The sequence below is a fragment of the Lithobates pipiens genome, unplaced genomic scaffold (assembly GCF_037356315.1).
Source record: "Lithobates pipiens isolate NorthernLeopardFrog02 unplaced genomic scaffold, aLitPip1_a1.2 Scaffold_18, whole genome shotgun sequence".
Lineage (NCBI taxonomy): Eukaryota > Metazoa > Chordata > Amphibia > Anura > Ranidae > Lithobates > Lithobates pipiens.
This window is the reverse complement of record NW_027507758.1, coordinates 473,762,748-473,785,562: the sequence shown is the minus strand read 5'-3', so window position 1 is coordinate 473,785,562 and position 22,815 is coordinate 473,762,748. Positions and strand designations below refer to the sequence as shown.

General features: G+C 42.5%; 1 protein-coding gene across 1 annotated transcript; it reads left to right on the top strand.

Moving 5' to 3' along the window:
* The first annotated feature begins 1,345 nt into the window (after window positions 1–1,345).
* On the top strand, window positions 1,346–10,242 carry LOC143988633 (G-protein coupled receptor 55-like). Its single transcript, XM_077488337.1, has 2 exons — window positions 1,346–1,481; window positions 7,514–10,242. Exon 2 carries the CDS (start codon window positions 7,518–7,520, stop codon window positions 8,442–8,444), a length of 927 nt encoding a protein of 308 aa, XP_077344463.1. The 5' UTR covers window positions 1,346–1,481; window positions 7,514–7,517; the 3' UTR covers window positions 8,445–10,242.
* The last annotated feature ends 12,573 nt before the right edge of the window (window positions 10,243–22,815 follow it).

Sequence of the window (22,815 nt, the reverse complement as noted above, 5' to 3'; positions counted from 1 at the left end):
GTTATAACATACATTGTGGATCAGCCTGTTTATACTGCTATAGCCATGTAGTGTATACTTTATATAATTTTTCCTTTGGAAACTTATTTATGGGGATATTAATATCCTTATGTTTACTTAATTATCTATATACACTTAAGTATTCATTGATAATGAATTGCTCTCTATATGGATACACTACTTTTATATATTTGACCTTCTATACATTGTTTGGTAGCCTGATAGACAGCACATGCTCAACATTAATTTCAGTATTGATTGCACTGAGCCTGCATGTGCACCTACTTGCAGACTCCCATTCTCTGCTTTGCTCCTTACCTCCTGGTCGTCGTTTTGAGGATGAGTCCCTTCTGCTTTTCTGTCTTCTTTCGCATACGGATCCTAGTGGTTTGGCACTCTCTGGATACCAACATGGGTTATATGTGACAGACACCCAGGCTGTGTCTTGTCTTTTTTGTTTTAAATGATTAATTATGTATTAAAATGATTATTATTATGTGTTTTTTTATTTTATTTATATATGTATATTTCTTTAGTATGAACTGCTCCTGAAGAAGTGCTAATTGAGCGCTATCGCTTCAATTAAAAATTTGGACCCACACGCCTGACATCATCTTTCTGGGATTTTGAACATTTTCTCGCTACCGGATATCAAATTGAAATTACTGGCTTTGTATTACTGATTGTTGTATTACACGTTATACTATAAGCCTCACTGGATAATAGTAATGAACAGGCAGTATGGGTTACAGTAATATCAACTTTTTAGGCAAATAATTGTTGTACCATACATATGTGAATGTTTAATATATATCTTTAATAAAATATTTTCATTGTTTTATAGATAGAGTACTCATGTGCCTTATAAAGTCCATTTAATATTAGTTTCTTCCTTTTACAACCCCCCACCTGTTTAAACCCCTGATATTTCAGCAAAGTCCCCTGAAGGCTTCTAAAAAAATTGGTAAAAAAATAATAAAGGAAATAAAATTGTAAACAAAAATAAAATAATAAAAATAGCAAAGCCCCCTAATGGCTCCTAAAAAATTGGTAAAAAAATTAAGAAAAAAATAAATAAATAATATAATACAAATAAAAATTTCTGACACTACACACTACCCTACTGACACCAATATCTGTCTTACTGATGCCATCAGTATTATATATATATATATATATATATATATATATATATATATATATATATATATATATAAATGTGCATTTTTTTGAGCTTTGATGTGCACACCTATGGGTTAGGTACATTTTGAAGAACAGGCCATTTTACTTAAGAAATTGAATATTAAACAGATACACCACAGTTTCTTACACACAAGGGAAGTGGCTTTATCTGATGAAATACAGCACAATAATACTCTCGCACTTTTAAAATTTCTTCTGCTGTACACTGCCTTACTTTAGAGCCTGTATATGTAAGTAAGAAAACCATATGTTAGCGTAAGACTCCTAAAGGCATTAACGTGAGTATCCTGTTGTTTTAAAAAGATATAGGAAAACAGCTATCAAGATTTATTTAGTGTTTTATAATAGATTTTATTGCTGGCTTAGAATTATTATTTAAGGCAATGTGAGTTTTTTCAAACTAGTTATGTAGGTTGTTTACTAAAGAATAGCAGTGCTTATTTTGTGGATACCTTGTTCTAATTTTAAAAAGAGTTTCAGTACTGGAACTGGAGGGCATTGACATTTAATGTAGTGGGGATATCAGCATGTGAGATACCCTCTCAGTTTCGTTATTGTTTTTTCTCCCTTGTACTATGTTTAGTTTATCTCACTTGATTTTATAACAGACCATTGAGCTTGTTTTTTTATAATACATAATTATATATTGCACAGTTAAATAGCTTGCATGCATTTACATTTAATTGGTTGATTGGAAAACAAACCACTATCAATTACCCATAAATGTGGCGATAAACATCATTAACCACTTTCAGACCGGACCAATTTGCTGGTCAAAGACCAGACCACTTTTTGCGATTCGGCACTGCGTCGCTTTAACTGACAATTGCGCGGTCGTGCGACGTGGCTCCCAAACAAAATTAACGTCCTTTTTTTCCCACAAATAGAGCTTTCTTTTGGTGGTATTTGATCACCCCTGCGGTTTTTATTTTTTGCGCTATAAACAAAAATAGAGCGATAATTTTGAAAAAAACGCATTATTTTTTACTTTTTGTAATAATAAATATCCCCCAAAAATATATAAAAAAACATTTTTTTCCCTCAGTTTAGGCCGATACGTATTCTTCTACATATTTTTGGTAAAAAAAATCGCAATAAGCGATTATTGATTGGTTTGCGCAAAAGTTATAGCGTTTACAAAATAGGGATAGTTTTATAGCATTTTTATAAATAATTTTTTATTATTTTTTTTTTTACTAGTAATGGCGGCGATCTGCGATTTTTATTGTGACTGCGACATTGTGGGGGACCCATCGGACATTTTTGACACATTTTTGGGACCATTGTCATTTATACAGTAATCACTGCTATATAAATGCAGTGATTCCTGTGTAAATGACACTGGCAGTGAAAGGGTTAACCAGTGGGTGGCAGTGTAGGGGTTAAGTGTTCCTAGGGGTGTGTTACTAACTGTGGGGGGGTTGGGCTTTCATTTAGTGTACACTGATCTCTGCTCCAATCACATGGAGCAGAGATCAGCGTCACTAGTTGCTAGGCAGAATGGAAAAATGTTGTTTATACAGCATTTCCTCCATTCGGCCGCTCCGTGAGACGATCGCGGGGATGCCCGCGGCGATCGAGTCCGCGGGTCCCGCGACCGGACTCACGGGGGTCCCGACCAGCGCGGGAGCGCGCCGCCGGCGGCGCGCTCCCGATGGAACGGCGGCAACGAATATTGGACGTACATGTACGCCAATATGCCTGCCCATGCCATTCTGTCGACGTACATCGTCGTGCGCTGGTCGGGAAGTGGTTAATGTTCGCTTACTCTAATGCCCCGTACACACAATCAGAAATTCCCCCAGCAAAAGTCCAATGTGAGCTTTTGGTCGTAAATTCCGACCATGTGTATGCTCCATTAGACTTTTGCTGGCAGAATTCCCGCCAGCAAAAGATTTAAAGCAAGTTTTCTATTTTTCGGTCGGAAAAAGTTCAGATCGGAAATTCTGGATTAGAGATTTTGCTCCCTAACCATATAGTTGGTTATTTATATTTAACACTGCATAGAGATATTAAAGGAAAACTTTTTTTTTTTTTTCAACTTTACATGTTAACTAAATTGTAAACCACACTTTTTTTTAAGGTTATTATACATTTATTTGATTAATCAAAACAATAATCGGCCAACTAATCAATTATGAAATTAGTCGTTAGTTTCAGCCCTAGTGGGAACCCATGCCACTTTTTTTAGGTTTTAAAAAATGAATATCCAGACCTGAAGGGCCTTGTATGGAATGTAACACCATTTTTTTTGTTTAATGAAGAAAAAAAATTAAAACCAACTATTAACAAGAAGCTAGCAAATACCCACAATTTAAAAAAAAAAAAAAAAGAAATAGTAGCGACACAGCAACAGAACCTGCCACAGACGCACACACACATAAAAAAAAAAAAAAAAAGTAGCCCTAAAAAAGATTGCTTAAATTGCAGTGATAGCAAACATTCACTCCATTCTCCTTAGCAACACAAAATGCACTTCACGGCAAAGTATCAATTGCAAATATAAGGCACGTGTTATCGCACGTACACGCGATCAGAATTTCGGCCAGAAAAAGGCCGATGAGAGCTTTTCATCAGAAAATGCGACCGTGTGTATGCTCCATTGGAATTTAGCTGTCCGAATTTCCACCATAAAAAAATTTATAGCATGTTCTCAATTTTCCAGATCGGAAATTCTGATTGTGTGTATGCAATTCTGACACGCAAAAACTCACGCATGCTCAGATTTAACTACGAGATGGAAGCTGTTGGCTACTGGCTATCGAACTTCCTTTTTCTAGTCCTCTCGTATGTGTTGTACGTCACCGCGTTCTTGACGGTCTTGCTGTCTATGCAAGACAGCTTGAGTGAAATCCCATCGGAATTCCGTTGGGAAAACCATCAGAGCTTTTTCCGATGAGAATTCCAATCGTGTGTATGCGGCATTAGGACTATATGTAAGATGGCTGGCCAGAGACCAGACCTGTATTTGTAAGAGGAGTCTGAGGGGTACAAATCCATCCTCCCCTGTCTGATCCGCTGTTGGCCTCACATTCAGGGTTACAGGTCACTTCCGTTTTTTTGGCAGAGCGGCGGCCGGCTGCAGCAGTCCCGTGGCAGTTCCTCATGCCAGGCATCATTGGAGGGGGGGCTGCCCGCCCATCAATCCATCCACCTACTTTTCCTGGGCTCATGCCGGTGTCTTGTCAAATACTGTCCCCGTTGGATAGTGTTCGCCCTGTACTGCGCTTGTGCAGTACAGAGGACAAGGGACGCCAAGTCTCCGAAGATGAACGGCACCTGCGCACTGAGTCCAGATTCAAGCCCCACCATCCAAGTGGACATAGAGTTAGAATAAAAAATTGCTGAGCGAAACAAGGCCATGCCAGAAGCATGGTGAGCGAAGAGAGCCCGCAAGGGGCCCTGTTACTAAGTGCATACCATATGTCTACTTGCATGGTGGGGCTTGAACCTGTCACCAGTCAGCATGTTACATTCGGAGCATGTCCAGTCAGCATATCACAATCATAGCGTGTCAAGTCAGCATGTTACAATCAAAGCGTGTCCAGTCAGCATGTCACAATCATAGTGTATCCAGTCAGATGTTACAATCATAGACATATAAAAAATAAGTGCAGCGCTAAGTGATAAAACAATAGTGAAAAGAAAATTTTACATAAATAATAATATATCAAGAAATATGCTGGATTAATAGCACAAACTCTGCTTAAGTATAATAGATTAACACACTAGAATTAAGCATATATAAAAAAAAAAAATATTATTTAAAGTGACTAAAAATATCTGGTGAAAAAATGCTAAAAGTGAAAACTAAGGCAGAGTCCCAAAAAGTGAAAGTATAGTGAAAATCAGTCCATAGATACAAGTCCTTAGGTCCTTAGGTGAATTGCCAACGAAGATCAGGGAGTTTTCACTTTAAAAAAAAATATATATATTTTTTGATGTTTATTATATATGCTTAATTCTAGTGTGTTAATCTATTATACTTAAGTGGAGTTTGTGCTTTTAATCCAGCATATTTCTTGATATATTATTATTTATGTAAATTTTTATTTTCACTATTGTTTTATCACTTAGCGCTGCACTTATTTTTTATTTGTCACTGATTTAGGGGTTTTCTTGTATTATAAAACTCGAAGTGCTGGCTGCTCTACCGATTGATTTATTTTTATTTTTTGGACATTCATATCCTTTCTCTAGCGCAGCGTTTAGCCTTTTTATTTATGTTACAATCATAAGTGTGTTCCAGTCACAGCGTGTTTAGTCACAGCGTGTTCCAGTCATAGTGGGTTCCAGGCACACCTCAGGCCTTGGTAGTAAGGGATTTCCAAGTGAAGACTCTAAATACCAAGGCCTGAAGTGTGTCTTGGCCTAGCTGGTTAGTATGCCTGAAAAGAGGGCATACCCTGAATGTATGAATAAGAAAAATGTATGATGTGTTTAAGTATGTATGAAGGTTTGGGGGAAACGGGTGGGTGGGAACCCTGAATGCAAGGCCAACACCAGATCACACAGGGGAGGAGGGATATGTACCCCTCAGACTCCTCTTACAAATACAGGCTGGCCTAAGGCCAGCCTTCTTACTTGTAGTCAGAATCTTCACTTGGAAATGCGACACCCTGACTACAAACTGTATATATCATTAAGCAGCATAAATATAGCACTAAACTTTGTATATAGAATGATACTGAAAGCACACTACATTAAAGTCTAGTACTCGTGGCTGGATGTTGGACTGTATCGGCTGGTTCATTAGAACCCGGCTAACATTTGGTCCATGTGCACAACAGCCAGTCCAATAGAAGATGGCTGAACAGCTGGCTTCCATTGAAGGGTCATGAGTGAAAAAAGGTCTGCCGACTGGCCTCTGATCGGCGGCCAATGGCTGAAAGTGCTAACCGGAGTGTTCTGGGGGGGCGCCCCCTGTCAGTACACAATAGCACAGCAGGGGAGATCACTGTAGATTGTTAGTACAGTGACTCAGACCTGAGCTGTCAGTTTTTTTGGCTTCACCAAAAAAACTAGTATTGTTTAGGAGGCTTAACTTGTCTTTCCCCTGAACAAATGTGAACTGTCTCTCACTTACACTAAACAACCAACAAACACACTGACAAAAGGATGCTAGGAATACAGTCTTTTATATTTTGTAGCCTGCAACTTTACTGTGAACTAACATTGGCCAAAGTCTTGCCCCTGACCAGAGGTTTGGTACATGTCCTTGGCCAATGATGGCTCAAGCATTGCATTGTGGGACATTTGTCAGGAAGTTCTCTTAAAGACTGAATCTTCTTCAAGCACTGAATATTTGGCCTGAACTTACATTGGAACCACATAATCTGCTAATTCCTACTTGTTAGCAAAGGATGGACTGTATATCTTGTTTTAAAATGCAAAGGAGGTATGACAAAGGAGATTAGAAGATAATCATTGCATGAGTGAGGCCGCGTACACACGCGGGGACTGTTCGCTCAACTTTGTTCGTCAAACAGTTTCAGCGGACAGTCCGCTCAAAATTAGCATGGACGGACTTGGCCACACACGACGAACGAACAGTCCGCTGAAACCGTGCGTGATGACGTGAACGGCACGTGCAACGGGACTAGAAAACGACGTCCTATACACTGCAATGCAAACTTCGGCGTGTAAATCGTTTCTGAGCATGCGCGGAACTTAGTTTGACGAACAAGCCTACACACGAGGGGACTGTTCGCTGAAACAAAGTTTCAGCGGACAGTTTTTCGGAAATTCCGAAAAACTTTGTTCAGCAGACTGTTCGCTGAAACTGTCCGCTGAAAGCCCACACACGAGCGGACTGTCCGCCGAAACACTGTTCAGCGGACAAAGTTGAGCGAACAGTCCCCGCGTGTGTACGCGGCCTAAGAGTGGGGAAATAAGATCAATGTATTTTGATGACTTTGATGATTTTCTGAGCAGATTAGTGAACTAAATAGTTTTAGGATAAGTTTCTCTGAAGGAGGACTTCTTAGAGACTGAAAATCTGAGGGACAATCTAATGTAGCATGTCAAAGTATTTCAAAGAAGAGGAGCTAATTTGGAAAAATCTTCCAGTTAGAAAAACTTTTAAATACTAATAGGGAACTTGGCAAATAACTTGATAAATAACGGGTCTCACAATTAGTGTATTTGGTTGACCATCTGGAAATAAAGTTAGATTTGCTCCTGAAATTAAGATAATATATTTAATTTTAAGCTTGTATATAGACCTGTCCAGGTAAACATTTAATAAAAGGATAGCTGGAGTTGTGAGGTGAGAAAGGTAAAAAAATAACAATTTGTCTTGTGTTAACAGAATAATGAACGTGAGCTGCCCTAATGAGGACATTACTTCAATACTTCGCCTTATTCAATTGATGACCTATATTCCCACATTCATTATTGGTTCCATGCTGAACTTATTCGCTCTGTGGATCTTCTGTTGTTCCATGAAAAAATACACAGAAACTTCGATATACTTGGTGAATCTGGCAATCCTGGATCTCTTTCTTGTTCTGTCTTTACCCTTAAAAATACACTTCTCCCAAGATGAAATCAAGGTGAACAGTCATCTGTGTGGCTTCCTACAATCCCTCTACTTTACAAATATGTATGGCAGCATCTACACAATTACGTTCATCAGCTTGGACAGATACATAGCCATTATACATCCTTTCTATGCCAGGGTTCTACGCTCACCCAAAAAGACCGTAATAATATGTGTCATTATATGGGTTGTTGTGTGGAGTGTTTCTTTATTCACATTTTTTAACCAAGAAAAATTGGAGAATGTTAGATGTTTTCATAACTTGTCTGACAACATCTGGAGTCCTAAGATAATAATACCTCTGGAAATGTTTGGATTTGTGATCCCTATGATCATCATGTTCTATTGCTCTATTCAGATCATCAGGACATTACTGGTCCCTGTATCTTCCTCAGTAGACTCTGAAGAATCCAAGGCTCTTGTTATACGCATAATCATCTGTAATCTGGTGGTGTTTGTGATTTGCTTCAGTTTTATTCATATTAGCATCTTTTTGCAGTTTCTGGTTGAAAGACAGATCATTTCAGACTGCACAGTGAGAAAACACATTAGCATATCTGTGCAGGTGGCATTTTGTATATCTAGCATTAACTGCTGCCTTGATGCCCTTTGCTATTATTTTTCAGTGAAAGATTTTCGAGCCAAACTTAAGTATAAGCCAAGTGTGACACAGGTGGAAAATTTGAACACTTCTGTCTAGACAAAGGTGTAACTACAAATTCTTTATGGAGGGATAAGGGTGGGAGTGCTGATACCATCACATATAATACAATAACATACAAAAGCAATGTAATTTCTCCTAAGGTATAAGGTATCCTGAATAATAGGGAAGTGGACCATGAAAATGGCAATAGTATTTCATACAGGCTTAATAAGCTTTTTTCAAACAGCATGTTGCAAAAGAAACAGAATGCACTACATAGAGTGAACCCCAGCCAAAACTTTGGTTTAGTTTTTAACATGGTGGAAAAGCATAGGCCCTCTTACCTCCATTCCTGTCACCAATGAAATTTCTCCCGTAGACAGAAATAAAACAGTTTCTTTTAGTAGACTGCAGTAATGTTAGAACCTCGGTATCCCTTTGACATACCTGGACATAAGAGGAAATTTCCCTAATGAGAGCATGTCAAAACATTTGTTAGCCCTTGTACACACGGTCGAACATTTCGACAACCAAATCCGTCGGATTTTGTCCGTCGGATTTTGTCCGTCGGATCTTGTACGAAACTGTTGCATACACACGGTCGGCCAAAGCTGACGAAAAATCCGATCTTTCAGAATGTGATGACATAATTTTGTTACGATGGGACTACGTTCAGGCTAGTAGCCAATAGCTTTGATGTAGGAATTTGATCTGAGCATGCATGGCACTTTGTCCGATCGAAATTTTCTACACATGATCGGAGTATGTCCTATCGGACCAGTTGGTCGGAAAATATTTCCAACATGTTGGAAAATTTGGTCCGACGGAAACAGTCCGATGCATACCACACACAGTCGGATTATCCGACAACACGGTCCGATTGGACACATTCCGACAGATTCTCCAACCGTGTGTACAAGGGCTTAGAGATTCTAATCCTTCCACAATGTATCCAAAACTGAAAAAAAGGGTTTTTGTGGGAATTCTGGAGTTCAGCCTCAATGCAGCTTAATTTATATACTGACCTAGAATTAGAATGGGTCATTCACCAATTAAAGTACAACTAAAGCCACTGCAAATCTCCAAGGCATTTACACATTATACTAAGGATAATATACTCTGTACTTACCGTCAAAACCTCTATTTTGAAAGCAGCTGAACACCACACTGTGTACCAATCCTGGACCACAGTCTTAGCATAAAGAAAGACATGTACGTAGCTGTAGTGCAACGTAAGCGTAGGACATACATGACAGGGTGCAAGGCTTACGCAGGGGAATGGTACGAGAGGTTAAGAAAGTTACAAGGCTTACCTGATTGGTGGATGGAGTAAGAGGGGGTGGAGTAGAGTTGATGTGAAGGCAAGTGAGTGTAGGAAGGTCAGCAGTCTGGAGCAGCAGGTCAGGAGGAACGTTCCCGCCCACCCGCCCTTAATAGGGAGGGTTTGGAGAATATGAGTTGAACATGAGTGCAGGTGGCAATAGGGTCCTTGACGGCTGGTATACAATTTATCTGTTCAAGATGAGGTTTTGGAAAAGTTAGGACCCATCATAGGTATGGAGTCCTCCCGGGTGGTCTGGCGGCTTGCCAGACTGACGGGCTAATAAGTTGGGGGTCTGTGGTCAATTGGTAAGTCCCCGAGGCAAGTTGGCGGCTGGGGACGAATGCCATAAAAAGTTGGGATTACAGGCTCAAGAAGAAATGGGGTCGTCAGGGATCAACAACTGTTTATCTGATGAGCTGGTATTTGTTACAAGAAAATAGATGGTAAAATAAAATGGTTACAGAAGTTTTAAATAAAAAGTTTAGTTTGGTTTATTGTTTAAATAAAGGCCTAAAAGGCCATTTACATCCAGCAGGTGTTTGTGTCATTATTTATAGAATAAGGTATAAAAGGGGTGTACATGTATGGATTGGCGTAGTAAGGTATCTGGCTACCTTGTCAAGAAAAAAGTGAAGCGCTATATCTTTAAGACCTGACACTACTGAAAACATGTTTGTTAGTATGATCACAACATAAACATCAGTGCAGATTTTTACTCCTTCATAAGTGGCCTACTGCAGCACTGCAGTGTCTGTAGACTATCACTCTTCTGAAAGTAATTGTTCAAATAAAAGGCAATCTACTTTTTTGTGGATCTCTTTGGTGCCTTTCTGTGGATATGATAAAGCATGAAAAGACCTTTACTCTTAAGTAATATAGTAGAAAATTTTGGTAAGTCTGTAACACTTAGGGAGCATGGATTGGCACAGCGCCAATCACTATTACGGTGGAAATCATCGCTTTTGAAGTTTTTTTCCACTATACAATGGAGTATACTGTATATAGCAAGATATTCTCACAGTGATAGTCTGCAGACACTGTAGCATTAGTTCACTTTTATTATATTGCTATGTTAATTTTGCACTAATGTTTATGTTGTGATCATATATATCATTTACATATCATTTATGTTGTGTTAGGTTTTTTTAAAAAACTGACAGTTTTATTGATTTTCAAGAAGGGAGGACAAAAATAAGAGAACAAAAATGAAAACATAGCATTTCCAAAATGGAGTACAGGAAAATACATGGTACAGTAATGATCATAATATCAGATTTCTAGTGCAACAAACGTTGCAGCCAAGGGTAAGGCTTATTGCCAACTCATGAAGCTTGCAGCCCCTGACAGCAAGCTCAACTATATAGTAAAGCGGCTGTAATAGTGTACATCCTGTACAAGAACTCTTTAACAAATGGGTGGGAAGGAAAGTAAAATAAAAAAACAAAAAAGAAAAACAAAATAAAAGTAGAAGTAGGAGCAGTAGAGATGAGAAAAGCTAAGTCAGGAAAGGGAAAGTAAGATAAGAAATCGAGCGGTAGAAGGTTAGGACAACCGCCCGCCCTGTGGGTCCAGCACCGCCTCCAAGACATCCCCCTCAGGCATCGTTAGTCTCCATGGGGAGAGAATTGCAGGTCATAAAGCTGGGGGAGTCTCCAGTAGGACCCAAGGCTCCCATATTCTATTGTGCTTGTCAAGAGTGTAATTTAGGGAGGCTGCCAGGTAGGCCCCGTCTGTTTCCACTTTAGGGCCATCAGACAGCGTGCTGCAGTTAGCACATGCGATAGTAGTTTCTGTGACAATTTAAAGAAAGAGACAGGCGGTAAGCCTAATAGGAAGACTTTCGGGCCGAAGGGCACCTCGGTGCCGAAGATGGAGAGAATGCACCATCAGCCAGTACGGAAGAAGTAGAGGGCAGGTCCAATAGATATGGAATAGCGTTCCCCTGTCTTTATAGCAACACCAGCAGCGAGAATCAGCCGAGGGAAATATGGAGTGGAGCAGGTCCGGGGTCTGGTAACAATAAAATACGATCTTGTATTGATTCTCTTTATAGAGCGTACATATGGAGTTCCTAGAAGCCTACGACCAAATACGCTGCCGTGTGCTTAAGGGTATAGTTTCACCCAGGGCCTGCTCCCACTTACCCATATAAGCATGTCGTGGCCCAGTTGGTGATGTGGACATGATCAGGAGCTGATAAGTGCGCGAGATTATACCCTTCGGGGATGAGCCCTCTAAACATATTTTTTCGAATTCGGTTAAAGGGGAGAATTGAAGGTTGGCGACCAGGGATTGTGCATAATGCCGTAGTTGCAGATAACTGAAGAAGGCCTGTCTGGGTGAATTAAAAGTGTTTTGCAGGTCCTGGAAGGATTTTAAAAATCTAGTTCTGGGGTCTATCAGGTGACCATAGTGGAATAGACCTTTTTCTATCCAGAAGTGGGACATCTGTGAGGTCAGGCTATCTGGGATATTAGGGGTGAACAGAAATGAGGTCACCGGAGAAGAGGCAGTGGTAAGCGGATATGACAGTTTTGCACGCCGCCATAGCGTATGCAGAAGCGCCATTGTACCTAGTAGCACCCGCCCAGCTGTTATATCAGAGCTCCAGAGCATGGAGCTCGGATGGACAGGGGCTAACCACAGTTTTTCAATTTGCGTCCAGTAGTTAAAGGTGTGGAGGGTGCACCAAGAGGCCACAGGGCGTAACTGGGCAGCCAAATAATACTTGGCTAAATTAGCAAACGTGAGGCCGCCCTGAGTGCGGGGGGTGTACAGAACCGATCTGTTGATTCAGTGTCTCTTATAGTTCCAGAAAAAATGTAGGAGATCACCCTGCAGTCTTTTGAAGTATGAGGTGGGGACGGGGATGGGTAATGTCTCAAAAAGGTATAGAAGTTTAGGTAAAATGGTCATTTTTAGTATTGTGAGGCGACCAAGCAGCGATAACCTCAGAGACTTCCACTTGGCCAGGGAGGCCTTGATAGATGCAGAAAGTTGGGGAAAGTTGGCCTTATAGAGAGAATCGTAGGTAGGTGTTAAAGCGGAGCTCCACCCTAAAGTGGAGCTTCCGCTCATCGGAACCCTCCCCCCCTCCGGCGCCACAATTGGCACCTTTCAGGGGGGAGGGGGGTGCAGGTACCTGTACAGTACAGGTATCTGCACCCACTCCAGGCATAGATATTCGCAGAATCTGCGGATATTTACGCCCCTTTCCGCAGGTCCCCCGCTGTCTGCTGGGAAACACACGGATCCCAGAGACAGCAGGGACCATCCTTATTGCGCAGCGCGACTCGCGCATGCGCAGTAGGGAACCGGGAAATGAAGCCGCAAGGCTCCACTTCCTGATTCCCATACCTAAGATGGCGGCTGCAGCACCCGAGAGACGATCGAGAGATCGGCTTCGGGTGCCGACATCGCGGGCGCGCTGGGCGGGTAAGTGTCCTTATTTTAAAGTCAGCAGCTGCAGTATTTGTAGCTGCTGCCTTTAAAAAAAAAAAAACGGCGGAACTCCCGCTTTAAGTGGACCCCAAGGTACTTTAGAAAGGACGTCTTCCTCGTGTAATGAAACGTTTGTGAGAGGATCGATAGTGTTTGGGGGGGTATATTAAGGGGGAAGGCTTCCGTTTTAGAGCTATTGATTTTGTATCCCGATAGGTTGTGTTTTTAAAGGCATAGCACTGCATTTTTTTCTTTCTTTATCATTTCCACAATAGGCACATATGCAATTAACACAGGATTTGTACTCAAAGGAAATATTTGCTAGCTAATGAGTAAAATATATATTTTTTCTTTTGGCAGAAGTCTCACAATGCTGTACCAGCTAGCAATTTTTTAAAATGTAGTTTTCCTTTTGATTTTCTTAATTTAATTATTCAGGTCAACAAACCAAGTAGATTTACAGGCAAAAATATAGATTAAAAAAATAAATAAATGGCTGATGAAGAAAATCAATTTGTTGTTGGAAACTAGGTGCTCAACAGGGTACCCAATTACATCAAATCTTGTTCAGAGACAGTGATCTTAGGCATGGTCAGTAGGATATCATACTAAGACCAATTTTAGAGAGGAACCAATTAACCTACCATCATGTGTTTGGAGTGTGTTGGAATTTTAACACAGGAAAAGAATCATTGTCAGCTCATTACAGGTAGATGGTTCACTGTATATCTATCAGGATCGATAGTTAGTTTTCTATATATGCGCTATGGCATTCATCATTTTCATAGTGGCAAACCTCTAAAGATACTGCCATTGCACCAATACCTGTCTATTCAAATCCAACTATTAATTTTTATCATAACCCAACTCTAGCCAAAGCTTTTTTGTTTCGGATAGGGTTAGAGCGTCCGGCATTTTACTATTGTCATCTGTGTCCCTGTTGAAATTTCTTCTTACTTTTTTTTACGGACACACCCACCATCTTGAGGAGAAACCTATCCAGTGGGAACATAGTATTAAACATCTGGCAGCAAGTTTCTTGTCATTTTGCACTCTACTAGAAAAATTGTTTTATTGTTGTGCCCCCTTTAAGATTTCTCCTAAATTCTTGTTTATCCTGATATCCATCAAATAGGAAGGGAGGGTTTTTGTTTTTTTTTCTTTCTATTATCTATTATTTTTATTTTTTGATTTTATATTTTATCTTTATATTTAATTTTCACTATTTAATTTTTTTCTATTTTTGATTATGTCTGAGAAATCGCATGAGAGGCGATTTTATTAGTAAGGAGGTGTTGAGATAGCTGGGATATGTAATTTATTGATTTAGATATAATGGATAATCGGTGTTGTGTGAACCTCGAAAAAAGATTTTTATAAGGAGTATTTAAACAATTTTAGGTGTATTAATAAAAGGCGCATGTTCTGAGTATATGATTTTAATAATCTGAGTGGTGTTAATTGATTGACGTAATTAAGATGGGTATTCAATTGCACACATAATGATAAATATATGAGTAATTTTGGCTTAAAATAGGCATATTATGATATGAATTTATGTTTATTTTGGTACTTTTTGTATCATAATTAAATAGTATATTCTAGTTTTTCAATTTTTACTGATAACATGCGATTTGTATCTTATTTTCAATCATAACAACGATTTTTATCTGACTGTGTATGGTCGGTTTAATACACTTTGTTGCTAGTATTTTTGTTTAACAGTGTATGGTCATGCCACCTGACTGTACATTGTTGTTCTGATGTGTTCTGTTTGAATTCTATTAACATTATTATTATTTTTGAGATTGTACAGTATATATGGGTATTAATTTGCTGTATTAATTTGTTTTAGAAATTGTGTAGACCTTTTTAGGCTCTTATCTTGATAGCGTGATGCTATAAAATGTATTTAATTGGCATTTTAATTTACATTGCATATATGTTTAATTTATTGACAATCTAGCATGTATTTGGCATTGTATCACACACTGTACACTGTTTGAAATGATCGGCAGTTTTTTTGTTGCAGACTGGTTGATGAGTTCGGCAGTCTGACATTGATTGTTCAGTGTGTCATACATTGCGGACTGGAGCTGACTAGTGAGTGATGGCGTCAGCTTGCACGCGACCGTGGGAGGAAGTGTCTTCCATAGCAGCGGTGTATATATGGGGAATAGCTGCGCTGCGTAGCCATGCCCTCTGATGAAAGTGATGACTAAAACGCGTCAGTGAGCACCCGACCGAGGCAAGCGTGTGAGGATCTTTCTTTTCTTCCCGGGAACACCGCGGGAGCGGTGTAAGCTTAGATGTGATCGCACAATTGATGCTTTAAGTGATATGCCTTACCAAATAGATTGTTTTTGATTGTTTTATCTTGAGTTTTTAATTTTATCAATAAATGAGAGTTTCATCGGGATTACGCTATGTTGCTTCTCTTTATTTTTTGATGGCGAGTTTAACACACATTTAGGACGCTGGGTTGTAAGAGAAGGTTCATCTGTACCTCTGATAGGCACTTAAACCAGCTGAGTCTGGTAAGTGTATTACCTGCAGGGATGTGCACAGGAGGTGTGGTGGAGGAGGTTTTTTCCACATGTGAATCATCTTTCAGCCTTTCTATATGGACCTTGTGTGTTTGGAACAGTCACTTTAGCTCACTGATGAATGTTTTAATGGACTGCTAATGAATTGCGGCCGAATGAAAGCGGGGATTGTAACATAACATTGTGTTGTTTTCAAATTGCACATTGATTTTTATGTAAAATTATTAAGAATTTTTAAGGGTGGTTTTATAAAAAAAGCGCTGCTAATGACTTATGGATTTTTTTTCCCTGTGACATATTGTGTGAGGAAGTGAGGGGTAATTCTATAGAGTTTTTTATGCTGATTTACATGGGACAAAGTTGTGGGGCAAGGTTTACAACCACTTTAAGCCTGTGCACTCAACTTCTTTGGTAGACCATGGGGGAGTGAGAATGCCACTGTATGGGAAGAAAGAGCTCAGTGCATGGAGTGTAGTATTTTATTGTAACATCTTAGAACAGACACATATAGCCCAACCCGACTCGTTTTGTGCCAACAGACATCTTCAGGGGACACTTGTGTTCCCAGAAGAACACTAGCATCCCCTGAAGATGTACTTTGGCAAGAAACACATTAGAGCAGGGCTATATGCTGTCGCCATACAGCCATCTCCAGTCTCGGATTTGGCGGCTTTCAAAGTAAGTGCACTGCAGCTGTTTTATGTAGCAAACATCTGGATGTGTTTTTATGGATTCTGTGTTTGTTTTAACCTGTTCCTGATCACCGGCCGCAGTGGTACTGTGGCAGAATGGTACAGGCAGGCGAAACGCTGTTATCCTACATCAGGTACGAGGCCGCCGAGGAGGTGTGCGCCCAGCGCCTGCCGGCCGCAACGATCGGATTAGATCAGGAACAGATCAATCTCCTGGCCCAGGCCAATGATTTCTGGCCTGGACCTGGGGATCGTTCTTGACGTATGATATCCTTCCCCTGTCTATGTAAGTGTAAACACAGACAGGGGAAGCGATGTCATCTCCCTCGAGTCGTTCTTTTCAGTTCCAGACCGAGAGGAGAGAATATCACAAGTGAGTTGAACCAACAGCACACTGACACCAGGACACGTAGGCACACATTCACCCCCCGATCACCCCCCGATCACCACCTGTCACTGTGCCACCCAGTACAGCAATCAGATTTTTTTTTTGATCGCTGTACTAGTGTCATTAGTGACACTAATCAGTGTTAGGGTAACTAGTATTAGGCTCAGATAGGACTAGGGACCCCCCTAACCCCCCAATAAAGGTTTAACCCCTTGATTACCCCGTGTCATCTGTGATCACAGTATAAGTGACACGGGTGACGCAGTTTAGCTAGTTATTTTTTATTGCGTTAGGGTACCCACCGTATTTTACCCAATAAAGGTTTAACCCCCTGATCACCCGGCAGATGATCATAAGGCCAGACGCTGGTACAAAAAAGTGTCTGTATACTTATTTAAATTGGCTTTGCTGAACTCTCATGTGCTATACAGAGCTTCAGAATGAACTGGATCCTTCCTTAAATTCCAGGAAGAGATCATCAGAGCCCTTCTGTATCCAGACTGTGCTCTGGCCCAACTTCCCAGTGCAAATGCAGTAAGCCCGCTGCATGAGAGGCATTTTCTGCATGGCCTCTCTGGTACCCCTACCCAAAGAAGATGTCGCGTCTGTAGAAAGCGCGGATATAGGCGTGACACCCGCTTTTATTGTCCCTCCTGTCCTGACCAACCTGGTCTTTGCATTGGTGACGAACGCTACCACACACTAGTTGAATATTAGAGTAGTGTACAGCACCACACAGTCATAGGAACAGTCATAGGCATAAGACACAGGGTCTTGGGGTCTCAAAAGATGTGATGGCCATCACATTTTGAGAGACCCTAATCTGCAACGTTCAGTTTATAGTTTTTTTTACAGTTTTTATAAAAGTGAAAAAAGTGAAAAAAATGCACACACAAAAACACAATTTTTTTTTTCAATAAAAAAGCCAAAAATAGTTGTGGTTGTATTTTTCTTCTCTCTTTCTCTCTCTCTCGCTCTCTCTCTATTGTTCTCTCTCTTATGTTCACTCTCTACTTTCCATTCAATTGTTCGCTTACTATTGTTCTATATCTATCGATCTCTCTCGGTTTTATTTTTAATATGTTTTATTGTATTTGCTTTGCAGGTATAGTACGTTATACTGTAATGTTTGTTTTATTGTTAACATCATTTGCTTAGCAGGTATGCCATTCAGTTGCAGCATGGATTTATTTATCTTGACAGCAACAGCGTTTGTTCCCACGTTAAATAAAGCCGTGACTCCAGCCCTGTAGGAGGCGATTTCCCCACCACAGTTAAAAAAAAGAACATATATGCTGAAGCATGGGGGCAGCAGGGGTGGAGCAGCGATTTGCTCCTACCTTTTGGGGCGGATGCCCCCATGCTTCGGCATATATAAATGGTGTATGTATGCCCATCATTAGAAGTGGGTGGTGAAGGGAGGTATTCTAATGGTGGGCATACCCACTGATCAATCTCTTTTGTTCGTTCAGCCCACAGGCTGTATGAAAAAAAAAAGATTACAATATATGCCAAACAAGGACCAGCAACGTACTGGTATGTTGCTGGACTTTGAGTGGTTATACCAGAATGATGCCTGTGGGTTTAGGTATCATCTTGGTTTCAATCTTTTCAGCCAGCGGTCGGCTTTCATGTAAAAGCAATCCTAGCAGCTAATTAGCCTCTAGACTGCTTTTACAAGCAGTGGGAGGGAATGTCCCCCCCCCACCATCTTCCATGGTTTTCTCTGGCTCTTCTGTCCCAACAGGGAAGCTGAGAATGCAGCTGGTGGTTCCACCAGCTGACCATAGAGCTGATCAGAGACCAGAATAGCTCCAATCATCTCTATGGCCTAAGAAACCGGAAGCTACGAGCATCTCATGATTTTGCCGGATGTAACCAGCGCCATTGGGAGATTGGGAAAGCATTTAATCACACCGATCTTGGTGTGGCCAGATGCTTTGAGGGCAGGAGAGAGATCTAGGGTCTAATAGACCTCAATTTTTTCAAAAAAAGAGTACCGGCCACTACCTATTGCTATCATAGGGGATATATACATTCTCTGGTTTCACAGCAATTGCACCATACATGTGAGGTATCACCGCGAAGATTGGATCGAGGGCAGTAATTGTAGCAGTATACTTCCTCTGTAAATATAATGTGGTAACCTGTAAAGGCTTTTAAAAATGTATATAGTTTGTCACGACGCACGTGCTCAATTTTAAAGCATGTCGTGTTTGGTATCCATGTACTCGGCCTAAGATCATCTTTTTTATTTCATCAAACATTTGGGCAATATAGTGTATTTTAGTGCATTAAAATTAAAAAAAGTATATTTTTTCCCCAAAAAATGTGCTTGAAAAATCGCTGCGCAAATACTGTGTGGAAAAAAAATATGAAACACCCACCATTTAATCTGTAGGGCCTTTGCTTTAAAAATAAAAGCTGGGGGTCCTCGTACAGCTGGGCCATTGCGTTGAAGAAGGTTGGTCAAAACTGCATCCTTCTGTTCTGAGAGACGGTGGGCCCAGGTTTGGGGGTCCCCGGTAAGTAAGGACACTATGAAGCCCACTTTGGTGGCCTCCGGAGAGAAGGTCCATGGTTGAAGGGCAAAGTACAGTTCGCAGGAATTGCGGAACGCCCTGAAGCTACTACGCTCTCCGGAGAATCTCTTAGGTGTAGGGACTCTAGGTCCGGAGGGAGCATTACAACCATTGGTGTTGGTCCTGTCCCGGCTGAAGAGGTTGAGCATGAGGGGTGCCCTGGGTACTGGTACTGTTAGATAGAGCTCAGCAGGCTGGATCAGCTCAGCAGGCTGGATCGGCTCAGCAGGCAAGGGCAGCTCAGCAGGCTGGATCGATTCAGCAGGCTGGATCGGCTCAGCAGACAAGGACAGTTCAGCAGGCTGGGTCAGCTCAGCAGACACGATCAGCTTGGCAGGCCGGATGATTTCACTAGATAAGGACAGCTCATCAGACAGGATCCACTCAGTAGGCTGGGTCAGCTCATCAGACAGAAACAGTTCAGCAGGCTGGATCAGTTCAGCAGACTGGATCAGCTCAGGGATGGTCAAACAGACTGGGTTGGAGGTACAGGAAGCAGGCAGAATAGTCACAAACAGGCCAAGGTCAGATGCAGGCAGATAACTGGATGGTTACAGGTAAGCCTGGTCTTTCATAGGTAAACAGTCACAGATCAGATTTTCAGGCACACAACGCTGTAGAGCAGACAGCAGGAACCGTCTGTAACAGGCAGGTTTAAATAACCCGTCTGGAGCCAACAGTGGTGTGCGCATGCACGCACAACGGCATCTGCGAATCGCGGACCACGGGAACTGGAGTGCCTGATACTGGCAGGATCTTAATGACACTGGCTTGCAGTGGGTTTGGCTAGGGATTTGTTAGTGTGTGGGAGGGGCACAATATTTTTTAGTTTGGGGTGGTATTTTTCACATGGAGATTCTCATTTTAAGCTTTAACAGACCCAATTGGCCTTGTATATATGGGGGGGGGGGGGGGGGGGGGGCAGGTTATTTTTTGTTTTGGGTTAAAATCTTACAGCTGCAATGTAGATTTGTAAGTTTTCTCTAAAGCCGTACATCTTTAAAGCAGCATTTTGGATACATGCTACAGATGCACCACTTTAGAGGCAGAGTAAGCCCCCCCAAGAACTAGCTTTTAAGCAATTTTGCATTTTTAAAGGCACTTCTCCTTGTTTCATTTTTGGGGATGTCTGATTTGGTGACATTGATATATGTCCCTCAGGGTGGGACCTGGGCCCCCATACTCATTTGAAGGCCAATAACTAGAAGCCAGGCAAGTGAGGACAGGGCCGGATTTCCCACAAGGCCACCGAGGCCAGGCCTCGGGGCGGCAGTTGTGCAGGGGTGGCGCCAGGGATGGACTGTCCATTGGGACTACAGGAGATTTCCGGTGGGCCGATGGCTCAGTGGACTGATTTCAGCAGCCTCCTATTGCTTCAGAGGTCCGCGGCGATCTACCCGCCAATCGCTGTCAGCTGGCACCTGACGGGTAGAACGAGATTTAGCCAGTATGCAGAGTAGTGCAGGAAGTGCATGTATGTAATAAGTTCTCTCTCTCTCTCATGTCACGCAGCTCTGTTCGCTCCCTGGCGGCCCCTCCTCTCTTCTCGTCTGTCCCAGATGATGTCAAAAGCCAATGGGGATAAACGAGAAGAGAGGAGGGGCCGCCGGGAGCGAGCAGCTCTGCGTGACATGAGAGAGAGAACTTATTACAGAAATGTCTTCCTGCGCTACTCTGCATCCTGGCCAGGCTAGTAAACAATCCCATAATGTGCCATGTGCCCTGATGTGCCCCATGATGTGCCCTGATATGCCCCATATTGTGCCCTGATGTGCCCCATAATGTGCCCTAATGTGCCCCATAATGTGCCCTGAAGTGCTCCGAGCCCTGATGTGCCCCGATGTGCCATATGCCCTGATCTGCTATGTGCCCTGATGTGCCCCATGCCCTGATGTGCTATGTGCCCTGATGTGCCGATATGTCCCTGATCTTCCGATATGCGCCCTGATGTGCCCTGATGTGGGCCGGAGCCCTGATGTGCCACGTGGCCTAATATGCCCCATGCCCTGATGTGCTATGTGCCCTGATGTGCCCCATGCTCTGATGTGCTATGTGCCCCAATGTGCCCCAATGTGCCCTGATGTGCTATGTGCCCTGATGTGCTATGTGCCCCAATGTGCCCTGATGTGTCCTGATGTGCCCCGTGCCCTGATGTGCCCTGTGCCCTGATGTGCCCTGTGCCCTGATGTGTTATGTGCCCCGTGGTCTGATGTGCCCCGTGTCCTGATGTGCTGTGCCCCGATGTCCTATGCCCTGATGTGCCCCATGCCCTGATGTGCTATGTGCCCTGGTGTGCCCTCATGTGCCCTGATGTGCTCCTTGCCCTGATGTGCCCCATGCCCTGATGTGTCTCGTGCCCTGATGTGTCCCGTGCCCTGATGTGTCTCGTGCCCTGATGTGTCCCGTGCCCTGATGTTCTGTGCCCCGATGTCCTATGCCCTGATCTGCCCCGTGCCCTGATGTGCTGTGCCCTGATGTGCCCCATGCCTCAATGTCTTGTGCCATGATGTCCTGTGCCCCGGTGTGCTGTGCCTCAATGTCATGTGCCCTGATGTGCTGTGCCCTGATGTACTGTGACCTATGCCCTGATGTCCTGTACCTTGATGTGCTGTGTCCTGATGTGCTATACCCTGATGTGCTGTGTCCTGTACCCTGATGTACTATGCCCTGTACCCTGATGTACTGTGCCCGATGTGCCCTGTACACTGATGTGCCGGGTTCTGTACACTGCCCTGATGTGCCCTGATGTGCTGTACACTTATGTCCTGTACCCTGATGTGCTGTGTCCTAATGTGCTATACCCTGATGTGCTATGCACTGTACCCTGATGTGTTGTGCCCTGATGAGCCCTGTACGCTGATGTGCTGGGCCCTGTACCCTGATGCCCTGTACCCTCATGTGTTGTGTCCTGATGTGCTATACCTTGATGTGCTGTGCCCTGTATCCGGATGTGTTGTGCCCTGATGTGCCTTGTGCCCTGATGTGCTGTGCCCTTTACCCTGTGTTGTGCCCGGATGTGCCTTGTGCCCTGATGTGCTGGACTCTGTACCCTGATGTGTTGTGCCCTGATGTGCTGTGCCCTGTACTCTGATGTGGCCTGGTGTGCTGTACCCTAATGTGTTGTGTCCTGATGTACATTGTGCCCTGATGTGCTGGGCTCTGTACCCTGATGTGCTGTACCCTGATGTGCTGGGCTTTGTACCCTTATGTGCTGTACCCTCATGTGCTGAGCTCTGTACCCTGGTGTGCTGAACCCTGATGTGCTGGGCTCTGTACCCTGATGTGCTGGGCTCTGTACCGTGCCCTGATGTTCACTGTACCCTGATATGTTGAGCACTGGGCCGGTCTGGATGAAGTCCAGGGCCACATTTTTGTCCCAGTCCAGCCCTGGGAGTCAATCTGTAATGAGTGCTCTGTGATTTGAGGGTCTGTGATGGGTGGGTCAGTTTGTGATG